Source organism: Parus major, chromosome 3 (assembly GCF_001522545.3).
Source record: "Parus major isolate Abel chromosome 3, Parus_major1.1, whole genome shotgun sequence".
Lineage (NCBI taxonomy): Eukaryota > Metazoa > Chordata > Aves > Passeriformes > Paridae > Parus > Parus major.
Window position 1 is genome coordinate 88,645,199 of NC_031770.1, and position 14,185 is coordinate 88,659,383.

General features: G+C 37.3%; 1 protein-coding gene across 17 annotated transcripts in view; it reads left to right on the top strand.

Moving 5' to 3' along the window:
- The window catches only part of DST (dystonin), a 284,727-nt gene that overhangs the window by 158,836 nt on the left and 111,706 nt on the right, over positions 1-14,185 (top strand). For 11 of the 17 annotated variants that reach the window (XM_033513007.1, XM_015620980.2, XM_015620978.2 and 8 more), the window contains 3 exons: positions 9,979-10,113; positions 12,943-13,031; positions 13,632-13,764. In XM_033513007.1, coding sequence (XP_033368898.1) covers positions 9,979-10,113; positions 12,943-13,031; positions 13,632-13,764 — 357 coding nt within the window. Of the gene's footprint in view, positions 1-313; positions 1,898-3,344; positions 6,108-6,659; positions 8,577-9,978; positions 10,114-12,942; positions 13,032-13,631; positions 13,765-14,185 lie in introns of those variants that run through there. The other 6 variants (XM_015620972.3, XM_015620974.3, XM_015620973.2 and 3 more) reach the window with 2 other exon arrangements.

Consider the following 14,185-nt stretch of genomic DNA (forward strand, 5'->3'; position numbering starts at 1 on the left):
CTTTGAAGATAATCTAAGCATGTTACCAGTCTCAAAATAATATAATGGGTTTTCTTCTCTTTAATTAGGGTAGCAAATAAGAAAAAAAAATCTTTTTCAAAAGAGGAATGAGTTGTTTTTTTTTTCTTCTGGGAAGAAAAATTCTTCACAGACCTCTGAAGTTTGTGATTGTTCAGAGATTATATTTTATGCCAGTCTTTCTTCCTAACTCTCAGTAATGGCATTAAGAAAACAGAGAATAAGGAAAAAATTAGATGAAAAATTAGATGATTTCCATCATATCTCAGTTTAATCCATGTGCTGTCATGCTCAGAGTTTATCAGAAGAGAATCAACTCCAGCAACCTGTGAAGTCAGCTGAAATCTTTCAACATTTGGGATGTAAAGAAGATCTTGAATTGAGAGAAGGAAAGAAACCTAATGAAAGCATGATGGATGTGGAATATTTGCAAAACAAGAACTCTTCCAGTAAACCTGAATATACAGAAAATAAACTGGAAATAAGCAGAAGAAAATTAAATGTAGACAGATATGATAAAATCAAAATTGATAGAACATTTAAGCAACTTCTAAATTTCAGTGGTCAAGAAAGTAGCATTAGTGGCAACAGAGACAGTGAACTGCATACAGAGCAGGGGAGTTTAATGGGTTTTGGTAGTCAAAGTACAGAAGAAAAAAATGGCAGCAAAGATTGTTTTGTTTCAACTGAAATCTGTGTTAGTGTGAATGATCCTGGTGAAATGTTAAATGAGCAAGTTGCTAATGGAGACAGACAGAAAGCAGAGTGGAAATCAAAGAAGTTGCCTGAAGTGGAAATGATACACAAAACCACAGGAAAAAACAGTTCAACAAAGGCAGGGAGTGATGTTTCAACAAAGGAAGAATGTGAGATGCAATCAGAAACTGATTTTCACCTAACAGCAAAGCAAGTTGAAGTAACTGCAAAAACTCCAAAGCAGGCCCTGGGTATCAGCCCTTACAAACAGCAACATTTTTCACAGAGAACTCATTTTCCGTGTCAGCATAAACAACATTGCTTTGCAGAAAGCAAAAGCCATAATACTTTAACATCTGAAGATGGAGAGTTTCAAGTGTGTGGTGAAAAAGGTGATACTCTTTCAGGTGCAACACCTTTAGAGAAAGTTGCATCCTCTTTCAGAGGGTTGACAGTGCACAATGGAAGTGAAAAACCAAAGTTAAATTTGCTGTCTATGAGCAATCCAGGTACTTACTGTCATGTTGAAAGGAATACTGACAAACTGCAGAAAGCATCTCTGGATAAAGATTACTTCCTAGTAGAAAATGAAATCCTAGAAAAGTCAAATTTAAATAAAGCCAAGAATACAGAGGAAGAAATTCTGTCTCTTTCTTCAGGAAATGTTTCAGAGAATCACTGTGCAGCAAAAGTCTCTGAATCCTATCCATTAGATTTTCAAGTATCACCAGTGCAGAATGATCAACATTTAGGTACAGAATTGTTAGGAAATGCTGGTGATTTAAATGCAAATTTAGGTCTCTCAGGAATTTTTTCTGGAGGAGATGATTATTTTTCATTATCAGGACATGAACAAGGAAAAAAGCTTTCTTGTCACTATGAGAAAGTAAGTGTGAAGAACATACCACAGGGTAACACTTATGGTTTGGACAACATAAACAGAAGTGGGAAGAAGCAGAATGGAGAAGACAGGCTAGAACAGGGTCAGAAATGTAAAGATTTATTGCTGGTTTCAGAAGTAGACAGTAGAGATGAGGATAATAGCACAAAGTTCCCTGGAAAAACCACTGCACTTCAAAAAACATTTGGTGAAAAAGTAGGCATAAAAGCCTCATTTGAAAAAAAAGAAAAGCAAAGAAAGAGAGACAAAGTTAATGAAGAGAAACGGAGTACAACTATTAAGGTACCAGAGTTTTTATGCAATGCAAATGAAAGAGTTAATCTGAGAATGATTCTAAATCAGTGCAAATCAACATTTGAATCACAAAATATGTCAAGGTCAAGTGATTAAAGATTGATTGAACATAATTTAAACAATGAATATGCTAATCATGCATATCAATTACTGTACATTTTGTGATGCTTAAGAGTTTTAAGTTCTTAGAAATTAATTTTTATGTTTATTTTGTGTTAATATTTGCCATCCTTTTCTCCACCCAACTGATGCTCAGCGTATAGACTAGAAAAATGAAATCTAAGAAGATACAGTTTGTTACTGTATCTATATTTTTAAGTCTTCTTTTTCAAGCATAATACATTAGACTTTGTGTTTATGTGAGTATAAAAGATCTGATAACAAATCAACTTAAATACTTTTTTTCTATTGGGGGCTGTTCAAAATTATAATACAGGGAAATACAGAGGAACTGAAGAAGCTGCCTTTGCATTAGCCTTTTAAGAAATGTCTCAGATATCGTATGAAAAATCAAGTAAAATTTTAAGTAACCCAACGATTTGTTTGTTTGAAAACGTTGCTGTTATTACCCTTCATGCCCTGTTTGTATGATCATAGGAATATAGGTGTGCTCTTTCTTCATATTAGCTCACATTTGGTAACTTAGCCCCACAGTAGCGCTAATGAAGACAAGGTATGTATACTTTCAACCGTATTGTTACTGGTGATTACACTTCTTGCTTAAAAGGATTTGCTCTGGATCTGCCAATGTATGGACCCTACCAGCCAACTGGTTTTCATTAGGATTTTCCTAATTACCATGTTCACACTTGTGTGTCTACACTGCAGAACAGCTGTGCTCTTGCTCGTCCCCCAGCTGAGTCAGCAGGGGCACAGGGACTGGGGAGCACACTGTGGAGCACAGATGTGCGGGGGTTTGGACACTGCTCTTTCTGCAGCTGCTGCATCTTGGCTCTAAGATACCTTTTCTTATCTTGGAGGGGATTTCCAAACTTTCCTTGTGTCATTTGTGCTTGCAAGCTTAAATCCTTCTTCCAGTTCCTGCTGAACTGATTGAGAAATGGTAGGCCACTTTCTCCTTGGGAATTCTTGCACACTGTGTTTGGGTCATTGTTTGCTCTACCTATTTGTTTGGAGAGATAGCCAAAGTGAGCTGTTTGGTGTTGCTTTCTGCTAAGAGGCATCTGACTGAAGTGAGAGGCTTCAGGACTTCTTCGCTTTGTGGATGTCTTTGTCAAGGGTTTCATACTTGGCTAATGGTAACTTCCTGAAGCCTTCAAGAGAAGGTGATGGTGGTGGGAACTGCTCATCCTGCTTTCTGGACATACCATATATACATGAGTAAGTATTTTCCTTTCTGCTTTTCTAAGAGCCTAATAGGTTCCATATGCTGTATTACAAAAAGTGCATTTCAACTTATCTTATTCTTTTACAGATTTTAAGGAATAAGGAAGCATCCACACGTCAGGCATATTCAGATCTAATGGCACAGCAAAATAGCACAGCTGATGAGAATAAAATACTCATGGGAAAGGTAAAAACACTCGAGGAGATGTTGGAGAATATGAAGAAGCAAAAAATCCAAGTGGAGCAGGAGCTCCCTAAAGTGAAAGAAGCTGCAGAAAAAGAGCGGAAGAAGCAGCAGAAGGACATGGAGGAGATCTGTCTTCAGAAGACCAAGGCTGAGCAAGAGGCAAAGCAGTGTCGTAAAGATCTAGAAAGCATTGAGAGAGAGAAAGCAGATGCAGAGCAGGAGTTGGAGTATGTAAGGCAGTTCATTTTTCAGGCAGAGACCCAAAGAAGCATACTGGAAGAAAACCTCCGTGCTTTTCGAAATCAAATAGAAGAAAGCACCTTTACCAGAAGAAACCTTGAAGAGCTTCTAAGAAGAAAAGATACAAATCTTCATGATTTAGAGAAACAAAAAAGAACCTTGATGCAGGAACTGAAGAAAAAAACAGATGGAGAAGAGAAACTTATGAAGCTCATCAAGCAAATGGAAGAAGATCTTGACTTTAAAGGGAACCTATCAGAAATAAAGCTGCAAGAGAGAACTGAATCCAGAAGGAAGGTTGTTGAAGGCACATACTCTATAACTAGAGAAACTTCTCTGCCAACTTTCACAGCTGGACAAGGCAGCCATTGTAGGATTGACTCTGAAATGACGAGTTTCCAGAAGAAGCTAGAAGCCAAAAAGGTAGAAGAGCTTAAACAAAAGATAGATGAGTTGACCCTTGCTAACAAAAAAGCCGATAAAACTATTAAAGACCTGAAATATGAACTGAATGAAATTGAGCTGCAAAAATCATCAACAGAAGAAAAGTCTCATTTATTAAAAGAAAAACTAGATAAAGTCAACAGTGAACTTAAATGCCTAAAAATTAAGTTGGAGGAAAAAGACCAAGTAGAGCAGGGATATTTGCAACAGTTAAAAGAACTGGACAGGCAGCTGCAGAGAGCCACGGGTAAAGCTGAAGAGGTGATGCAAGAAAATATGGATCTTAAGAAACTTAAGATGAACTATCAGGAGGACCTGAAATCTGTTCAGCAAGAAAAGACACAACTGAAAAGAGAAATAGAGGAATTAACCAGATCACAGACAAAAACGGAAATCACTATCAAGCATTTAAATTCACAAATCAGTTCCCTTCAAAAAGAGAAGCTGGCAGCTGAACACAGAACACAGTCCTGCAAAGGAGAAGCAAATAATCTTCAAGACCAATATAAGAAAATTAAAGAGCAGTTGCTTCAGAAAACGAAAGTAGAGAAAGAAAACCAGCATGAAATTCAGATGCTGAAGAATGAATTAACCAAAAGCAATCAGGTATCAGAAACATTGAAACAACAGATAGAAGACCTTAATAAATGGAACACTGAAACAAAACTACTGATGAAGCAAATTCAATCTGAATCAGAGAAGATGACATTGGAAAAACAAAATATTGAGAGGAAAAATGATGCCTTGAAAGCCCTAGCAGATGGTTTCAAAGAACAGTTGCGTACGACAAATGAACAATTGCACAAACAGACAATAATTGAGCAAGAATTCATATGTAAAATCAAAAGCCTAGAAGCTGATCTTGCAAGAACTAAAGACTTAGCTAGTGACTATAAACAAAAATGTGATAAGCAAAATGCTTCCACCCTTAGCATTGACCGGGAGATTAAAAATTTAAATGCGCAGATGAATGCTCTAACTGTGGAAAAGAGAATGAGTGAGCAGAAGATAGCACTACAACAAGCTCATATACAAGAACTAAGTAGCAAATTAAAAAAATTGCAGGATGAACTCCATCAGAAGACTCTGGATGAACAGATGGCACGCAAGAAGATGATTCTGTTTCAGGAAGAATCCATTAAGTTTAAACACTCTGCAGAGGAATTTAGGAAAAAAGTTGAAAAATTACTGGAATCCCATAGCATCACAGAAAAGGACATATCTGGTATAAAACTAGAATGTGTTGCTCTTCAGCAGGAGAAGCATATGGCTGAGGAGAACATCATGTTGTACAAGAGGCAAATGGAAGATCTGCAAGAAAGGCTTAAAAAATGTCATGAACAACTTCAGCAAGGGAAGCAGGCTGAAATGGACTATCACCAGAAGTGCAGGAAACTCGAGGAAGAATTGGAAGCACAGAAGCGCATGGTTGAGAGCTTGAAACAGAAGATAGATCTGCAGGTCAGGGAGAGTGAACACAGGTTTCTTTCATTTCAGAACGAAGTTCAGCAAAATAATAAACTCCAAGATTCTGGATTTAAATTGAGCTGTGAGAGAAGAGGGAATGATTTCAATTACCTGAGTGAGGCTGCAGCTAAAGAATTTGAACAGCTTCCTCCACGTACAAAACCAAGCTCACCTTTGTTAAGGCAGAAACAGGAAAGATCAGGTTTTAAATCGGATCAAATAGAAGAAAATACATTGTATGTGAGTGCTGATGATACGATACCAAGAGAGGTGCAGTTCCAGATGTCAAGCATAAACCAATCATTAGAAGATTCAAGTTCCCAGTCTTTTACAGAGTTTGTTTCTCAGATGAGTACACAATTCCAGATAACTTTTGATAAAGGAAGCCAAATCTCTGGAACATCTGAAAGGGACACACTGAGAAACAGGAACCTACACAGTTCCAGACAAGCCGTTAGACACGGCGAAGACACAAAACATGAACTAGGAGTGGTAAAACTGCATCCCTTGGAGGTACACACTACATTTTGTGAGGGTTTGCCTTCCTAATGGTGCTTGTTACTAGTCCATCTGGTTGGTTTTGGTAATGCTTTATTACTATTCTGTTTAATATTTCTTATGTTCCTGCCTTGGTGAAGGGAACCCCTTCTGTCTTACATAACACAAAAGGCTTTGTATTAGACCATAGTGCCAGGTTTGTTAATGCCTAAGAAAGATTATTTTGGAAATTTGTATTGAAAATAGGAATTCACATACACTGTTTTATCTTTATTGGTCAAAGTAAGCTTTGATTAACAGCAGTAAGCTCATATAATAACAAACAACAGTTACTGATGTTTAGTCTAGTCGTATTCCTGTTATTGAATAAATATTTGAAATGGCAAATGTACTTCAAAACTCAAGCTCTTTATATATCTCTGCTCACCAATCCTAGTAGCAGTTCTCCTTTCTGACTTGCATTCAAGTTCTTCCTTTGGTTTCTCTGGTGGTGGATTTAGGAGTGAATTATGTACAGCATAGTCTGCAGTTGTATTTCTCACTGTGTCAAAAACTTCCTATTTACAGATAGCGAAGAACAAGCACTATGACATGCATGTTGAAGTCACAACATTAAACCAAGAAACTAACAAGACTTTTGGTAATGAAGAGAGAATATTTCAGGGATACAAAACTTCCGAAGGGTTTAGGAAAGAAGACTTTGCAAAGATGAGCTCTTTCTTAGGAGAAGAGATTTTGAGAACTGTTGATGATGCTACTCAGCTGGAATATTTTACAGAGGAATATGACACTATTAAATTTCAAGGTCTCCGACATGATGTAACTGCCAGGCAGTTGACTGAAGTTAAACTTTTAGACAGGGCCACTGTTGAACAGCTCATTTCAGGGCAAAAAACTGTTGATGAGGTTCAGAAAAGTCTTGAAAAATTTTTAACTAAACCTACAGCTATAGCTGGACTGTACCTTGAATCCAGCAAAGAAATACTCTCTTTTGCTTTAGCAGCAAAGAGAAAAATCATAGGAAAAGCACTGGCCTTAGCATTTTTAGAGGCCCAAGCAGCTACTGGTTTCATTATTGATCCCACAACAGGTCAGAAATTCTCTGTTGATGATTCAGTTGTTAGAGGTCTTGCAGATAGTGAATTCAAGAGTAGACTGCTTGAGGCAGAGAAAGCAGTTTTGGGTTATTGCTGTTCTGGGAAAGTGCTGTCTGTATTTCAGGCTGTGGAAGCTCAACTTTTAGAAAGACAAAAAGGTAAAAATATCCTTGAGGCTCAAATTGCATGTGGAGGGGTTATTGATCCTGTAAGAAGTGTTCGTGTACCTCCAGAAGCCGCCGTGCAGCTTGGCTTGCTTAATAACACAATTTTAAAATTTTTGCATGAACCTTCAAGTAATGCAAAATGTTTTCACAATCCAAATAGCAGGAAAGCTATGTACTACTGTGATTTGCTGAAAATGTGTTTGTTCAGTGTAAGCAGTAAATGCTTTCTGCTTCCAGTTGGTGAAAGGAAAATAAGCAGCCCATCAGCAGAGAAAAGTCACAAAACTTCTGTAATAAATGTTGACACAGGAACTGAAATGACTTCGTATGAGGCTTATAAAAAAAATTACATAGATAAAGCTACATATCTTGAGCTTTCAAAACAGGAGTTTGATTGGAAGGAGTCTACGTGTTTTGACTCTGATGGAAATTCTTTCCTTTTGCTTACAGATCTTAAAACAGGTGTACAGTTTAATATTGAGGAGACCTTAAATCAGGGTAGAATTGACAGAGCATTAGTCAACAAATACAAGGAGGGCCTCATCACAGTTAATGAGTTTGGTGATATTTTAGTTAGCAGTTCACAGCCACATAAAGATTTAAACAGTCCTATTGCAGGGTTCTGGCTTTCTGAGACTAATGAAAGAATTCCAGTCTTGAAAGCCTCACGCAAAAATTTGGTAGACAGAGTTACTGCCCTCCGATGTCTTGAAGCTCAGGTTAGTACAGGTGGTGTAATTGACCCATTTACGGGGAAAAAGTACAGTGTTTCAGAAGCCTTGCAAAGGGAGTTAATTGATGATGGTTGTGCCAAGCAAATCCAGCAGTGTGAGCTGATCTTCACTGGGATCATTCATCCTGTGAGGAACACTGTTATGTCAGCTGTTGAAGCTGTGCATTTAAGTGCCATAGACAAGGAAATGGGCATGCGCTGCCTGGAGTATCAGTACTTGACTGGTGGCTTGATAGATCCAAAATCTCATTCCAGATTAACAATGGAAGATGCCATTAAGAATGGTATTATTGATGCTATCACAGCTACAAAGATGAAGGACGAAAAATTGCACATTAAAGTTTTAACATGCCCTAAAACTAAGAAGAAGATAACCTACAAAGAAGCTTTAGATAGAGCTGTTTTTGATTGCCACACTGGGCTGCGGTTGTTAGAAGCAGCTCAGCCCATGAAAACAGGAATTTCCAGTCTTTACTATAATTCATAGTGGACAAAAGATATTAATACTCATTTTGGGCTCTGCATTAAAACCTGTTAAAGTTAAGGAAAATATCTGTGATAGCCTTTAAAATCATAAGTGGTGTTTTCTACCATTAATTAGTTGCTGTAAAACTAATTGTTATGAACAACTAATTAGCATAAAGCACTGAAAGTGGAATTAGATATTACTTATTACAAAACTGAAATTTATAGATAGGCAGGTTTGTAATTTCAAAATGCAATGTTTGTGTTCAGTCTTTACCTGAAGGCCTTGTCTGTCATTACCTTACATGTAGGTAGTGTTAATGAGAAATAATACTGAGGTTTGTTAATATTATTTCAAAGTGGATAGATTTAGGTGAGACAAGAATCATATTCTTACATTAAAGATTGAAAGGGATTGCCCATTTTGTGAGTGAACACAGTGTAGTGTTTCATGTGACCTGTTACTTAAATTAAAATTACAAATGAGTCTGCAGATACCATTTGTTTTACAAGAGTGACAATAAAATATATTGGATTAAATACTAAATATAAAGGATTAAATCTGCGGTGCCATAAGCACACATGCATCAGTACTTTTTCTCATACTGGTATTTCATTAATTTTAATGGGCTGCTTACACCAAAAAGTTGTGTTTCCTGAGTCCTGAGTTTTTATCTTATTTCATGGGTTTTTTTTTTCTTAAATTGTTTTCTTTTCTAATAGGCAAATGAATTACAATTACATATCAAATTTTGAGAAAAATCCATTGAAATAAAATGTTTTCATTTTTACTTATGGTACATGGCAGGGCTTAAGCAGGTTTTCTCAGTATTGATAAATGTCTACCAAACAGATTGTACTTGTAAGAAAAGGAGTATGTTTTCCTGTGCAGAAAAAGATTAAATGTCTCAGTATTTTATTTTTTCTTGTTTCTGTAGACATAAAAGCAATGTATTCTTTCTAATTTTACTTTGGTAATCCATGTGCATAATGTGCAAAGTACTGTTCTGCTATACTGGTTGTACATGTCCTTACCTGAGGGTAATGCAAAGGCAGCAATTCAAAGATACTTTATATGCAAATGCTTTTTAGATTTTATCTGCTGAGTAATGGCTGGGAAGCTATGCTTTTTCTTGCTATCAATCATTTTATGATGATTGTATGTGTGTATGAATAAGCACCTTTATCATAATTAAAAATCACTCAAGGTATTATTTTGTTATTGTTTATAATTATGTGGCATTTTTTGTTCCTACATCAAAGTGTAATAGTAATGCATGTGGTGGGAAATAAAAAAGAAATCATTTTATATTTATGTGGTAATACTAATAATTGTGATAGAATTTTGTTTCTAAAGACATTAATGTTGCACATTTCAACAATTTACATTTACATGTTTCTTTACAATTCATGGCACTCATCAGAAATCAATGGAAGAGGAAAAGAAGGAACATGTTGAGAAAGCTGGGGATTTACTGAAATGGGTGTCAAACCTCAGCAAGACACTCAGCAAAGAAGAAGGAGAAAAGGCTGAAAAGACAGATTTACCTAAGCAGCAGGTACACACGTCTTTTGATAAAGCACCACTTCCTCTTTTTAGGTTTTTGCATGGATTAAAATGCCAAAATAATCCATAAATACTTTTTTTTTTCCACTACAAATCACCATCCACATTTTCCTCAGAACATAATTTCACATTTGGTTGTGAGTAAAGAGCTGGGTAAATAAACATCAATGTTTAGGGACACAAGCATGTTACTTAAGAAGAAGCTCCCACTGCTTTTTACAGACCTAGCATGTCACATATTCTGACACTGCAAAATAGCAGTGAAACTGAACCCTGCACACCACATCTCAGCCTTTGTAGAGGGAGAGTGCATCCTGTCAGGATGGCATTTTGGGCACCAGGAAGGAGAAAGCTGGTAGCAGGGGCCTGAGGGCCAAGTTTCAATTTATTTGCTTTTGAAAAGTTAATCTGAGGAGGCCTTTTAAGGGATAGTCAAACCTGCTGTCCTAGGAAGTACAGCAGGTGTTGACTGAGGCCACAGGCTGTTGGAGTGTCACTGTGTACAGTTATAACTCAGACCATAAATTTCAATCTGTGAAGTTTCCTGTCATTTCTAGGACCTCCTCTGCAGGGCTTGCCCCATGGAATAGCTTAGTTACAAAAGGTTTTCAGTAGGTGAGGGCTTACCTGCACCCTGAGCAGCAGAGGGACAGAGCAGTGTTTTGTCCACAGCCCTCAGTACAGGGCTGGATGTGTCATCTAGCAAACATGATTTTGGCCCTCTTGCCATCCTGTTCCTATGTTTTTATTTTGGTGATGCTTTCTGGTGTCAGAGCCTCTGGACCACTATGAGCCTAAATCCAGCTTGCTGTTGGTAAGGTTGGCAGTCCTGATGACCACTGTTCCAGCATGTAGTTTGTTCAGAGAGGACCAGTGCTAGCTCTGAGTTTGTCCCTGTGGAGGAGGAAGTAAGCTTCTACTGATTTGAACGTACTGATTGGTAAATTGCTCATAGCTAAAATCAGGATTTGCAAAAGCATTCAATTCTGGTCCTCTTCTGTTCTTGTTAATGACTACACTGCAAACCTTTATCAGAGCTGGGCCAGCCCTCAGCTCTTTAGGACATTTCAGCTTACCACAGCAACTGTGGGTGGCATCTGCTCTCTCCAGCCCAAGCCTCCAATGAGTAACCTCTGAGTTGGCTGTCTTGGCTTCCTTGGGAGATGGGTATTTGCTGTGAGGGTCTTTGCTTGTCTTGTGAAATGGCCTGGCAAGGTAGCTGCACCTTTCAGAGGTGCCTGGGTTTGTGTCTCCACTGACTAGCAATGATGCCTTGACAAGTTGTGTAGAAACACATAGAAACTGGTGATTTAATAGCTAAAATCTACTGAAATACATTTCACAAAGAGGATTGGGCTTGCTGTGGGGTGTAGTCTGATGCCTTAAGAGGCTACCTAGAAGGGAGGCTAGGCAGTGTTAAGGGAATAAAGTAGGTATTTATTACAAAGGCATTCAAGGGATATACCTTGGGCAGTGCAAGATCTCAGTTGTGGCTACACCCAATATGGATGACAGGTCATGAGTCACTTTTGTAAGTTTTGCTTCATTTACATGTTGGGGTTAATTGTCCAATTACAGCTTCAGGGTATGAAATCCCATCCTCCCAGTTTGCTCTCCTCAATTTGCTGTTTATACTTTTTGGGCCTGCAGCTGCAGCAGTGTCCTTGGTTCTTGGGCAGGAAAAAAGATTGTTTTGTCTAACTAAACTGTGAAGAGAACTTGCTAACACTTTATATGAAGTTCTGAGCTATATGCTAATGCAGTACAGAACCTGGAAAATATGAAAGCTAAAACTTAAGGCATCAGCCAAGTACTGGGAAGAGAAGCTGATGTCAGTAGTGACAGGGTACACACAGCAGCCAGCGACACTGGTTCCCTGAGTAAACTGGATTCTGTGACCCCCATCTGCTACTTCAGCCTGCTCACCTCATCTTGCATAGTGCATCCAGTGCTTCTCTTGGTTCCTGGGCAAGCAGTACAAGTGATGAGACTGGCTTGCTGGTGGTGACTGCAGAGGGAGACTTTTTGGGCCCTTTGATACGTTGCATACAAGGACAGATTGGTTGTGTCCAGACCCAGATGAATGAAGGGCCCAAGCGCCATGCTCATGACCTAGCACCTATATGGAAAATATCTCCAGCTTGTAGAAATCCCTTTTGATAATTTGCCTTTATTTATCCAAAATGAGTGCTTTTCTTTGAAGAGACTGCAGGGAGTTTCTCAGCAAAGTTAGAAGATTAAGTTCCTACAAGTTCCTCTGTCAGAACAAATCCTTTACTGGGGATGACACAGGACTGATAGTGTGGAGAATATTAATAATTCAATTTTTCCATGTGTCTATGTTATTGAATTTCATGATGGCTTGTGGTCTTCTGATTTTCAAATGGTCCTTTTCAAATGTGGTCTTGTTTTTTCAAAAATTTGTTATCTCTCATTTTGGTGAGCAGCTTCTTGAATGTGACTGTCATACACAATCTTTTTAAGGCTGCCATGAACTGTGCCAACTATAATAAGCGATTTAAATGATTTGTTAACTTTCCATCAGATAACATTTTGAAATATTCTTTTTGTGTTGCCCAATAGTTTTCTAAAAACAGCTTCCTTAATCGAGAAGCATATCACAATGAATTACACATATGTAAATGATACAATTCCGATAAATAATATTGCTTTAAGGATAGCCAGTGTTTTTAAAAAAGTCAAGCTCTTATATTATTGAGATTAGTCCCAGATACAAATAAGGTTTTGTTTGTTTTGTTTGTTGGGTTTTGTTTATTTATGTACATTGTTAAGTCTTGAACACAGTTTATTTATTTTTCAGATTTCCCTTCATGAAATGTCAACCAAGAAAGAACAAATAGCTGAAGCTCTGCAGACTACACAGTCATTTTTAGCTAAGCACAGTGACAAGTATGCCATTTTTCATTTTTCAAATAATGAAAATTGATTGAATCAATACATACTGTTTGCTTAAAATAAAAATCATATCCTTATAGTTCTAATTGCATTTCACATACAGTTTGGGGGTTTTTAGTCTTCCCATTGGTGAAGTTTGATGCAATTTTGTTTATTTCAAGAATTTGACTTGGTATGTATACATCTGGTCATCTTAAAAATATTATATATTTAAATTTTCATTTTAAATCAAATTAATTAGAAATTTGTACTAAATGAGTATGTGAACTACCTATCATGACACTGTTTCATCTATGTCTGAAAACAGACAGTTTAAGTTATAAAGAGATATCTCATTGTTCCTTGCTGGTTATATTACCTGTCTTGGCTGGTAATCAGCAGACGAAGGCCCATGCAAATGTTAAATGCTTCTTTTCCTGAATAACTGCAATCAGATTGTAGATTTCTTGAACATCTTTATAATTAGGCTGTATTTTTTCCAGACTACTTGTACTCATTTCTGCTCCCCATTTTTAAGTAAAGGTAGGCAGATCACTCCCAAACAGTTACACATTACCCAGAGATCTCCTTCTTTGATAATTTTTTTCATAATAGAATGACAGATGAGGAGAGACATGAAATGGAAAAGCAAGTTAGATCCCTCCAGGAAAGCTACAGCTTGTTATCCAATGAAGCTTTGAAGCAGCTGCAGGAAGCACATCTGGGTGATGAAAAGATGGAAGAAAAGGTAACAGGATTCAAACCTAGATTTCAGTTTTTCTTGAGATTTACTGCATGGTTTTCAAACCACACATGATCAGCAAAAGAAGAAGCTGCAATTAAAAGTGTGTGGAAGGAACCTGATATTTAATTGACTGAAGGGGTTGTGTATTTGCTATGAAATACTGTATGTGATCTTACCTGTGCACATGAGCATTCATTCTGTTCATCAGACTTCTTTTGTGAAGAGTCTTAATAATGTGTGCCTTGCATGAAGAGAGATCAGCAAATCATTCATTTCTTAACTCTTCTCTTAAAAGCCATTCTTTGACTGCTAGATAAGTCTGTGTTTCTGCTGCAAAAATGACACCATAAAATAACATGTTAATATCTCCCATATATCACTCAGAAATGTCCTCGAAGTGATCTACTTTCAGTTTTTCTTAAAA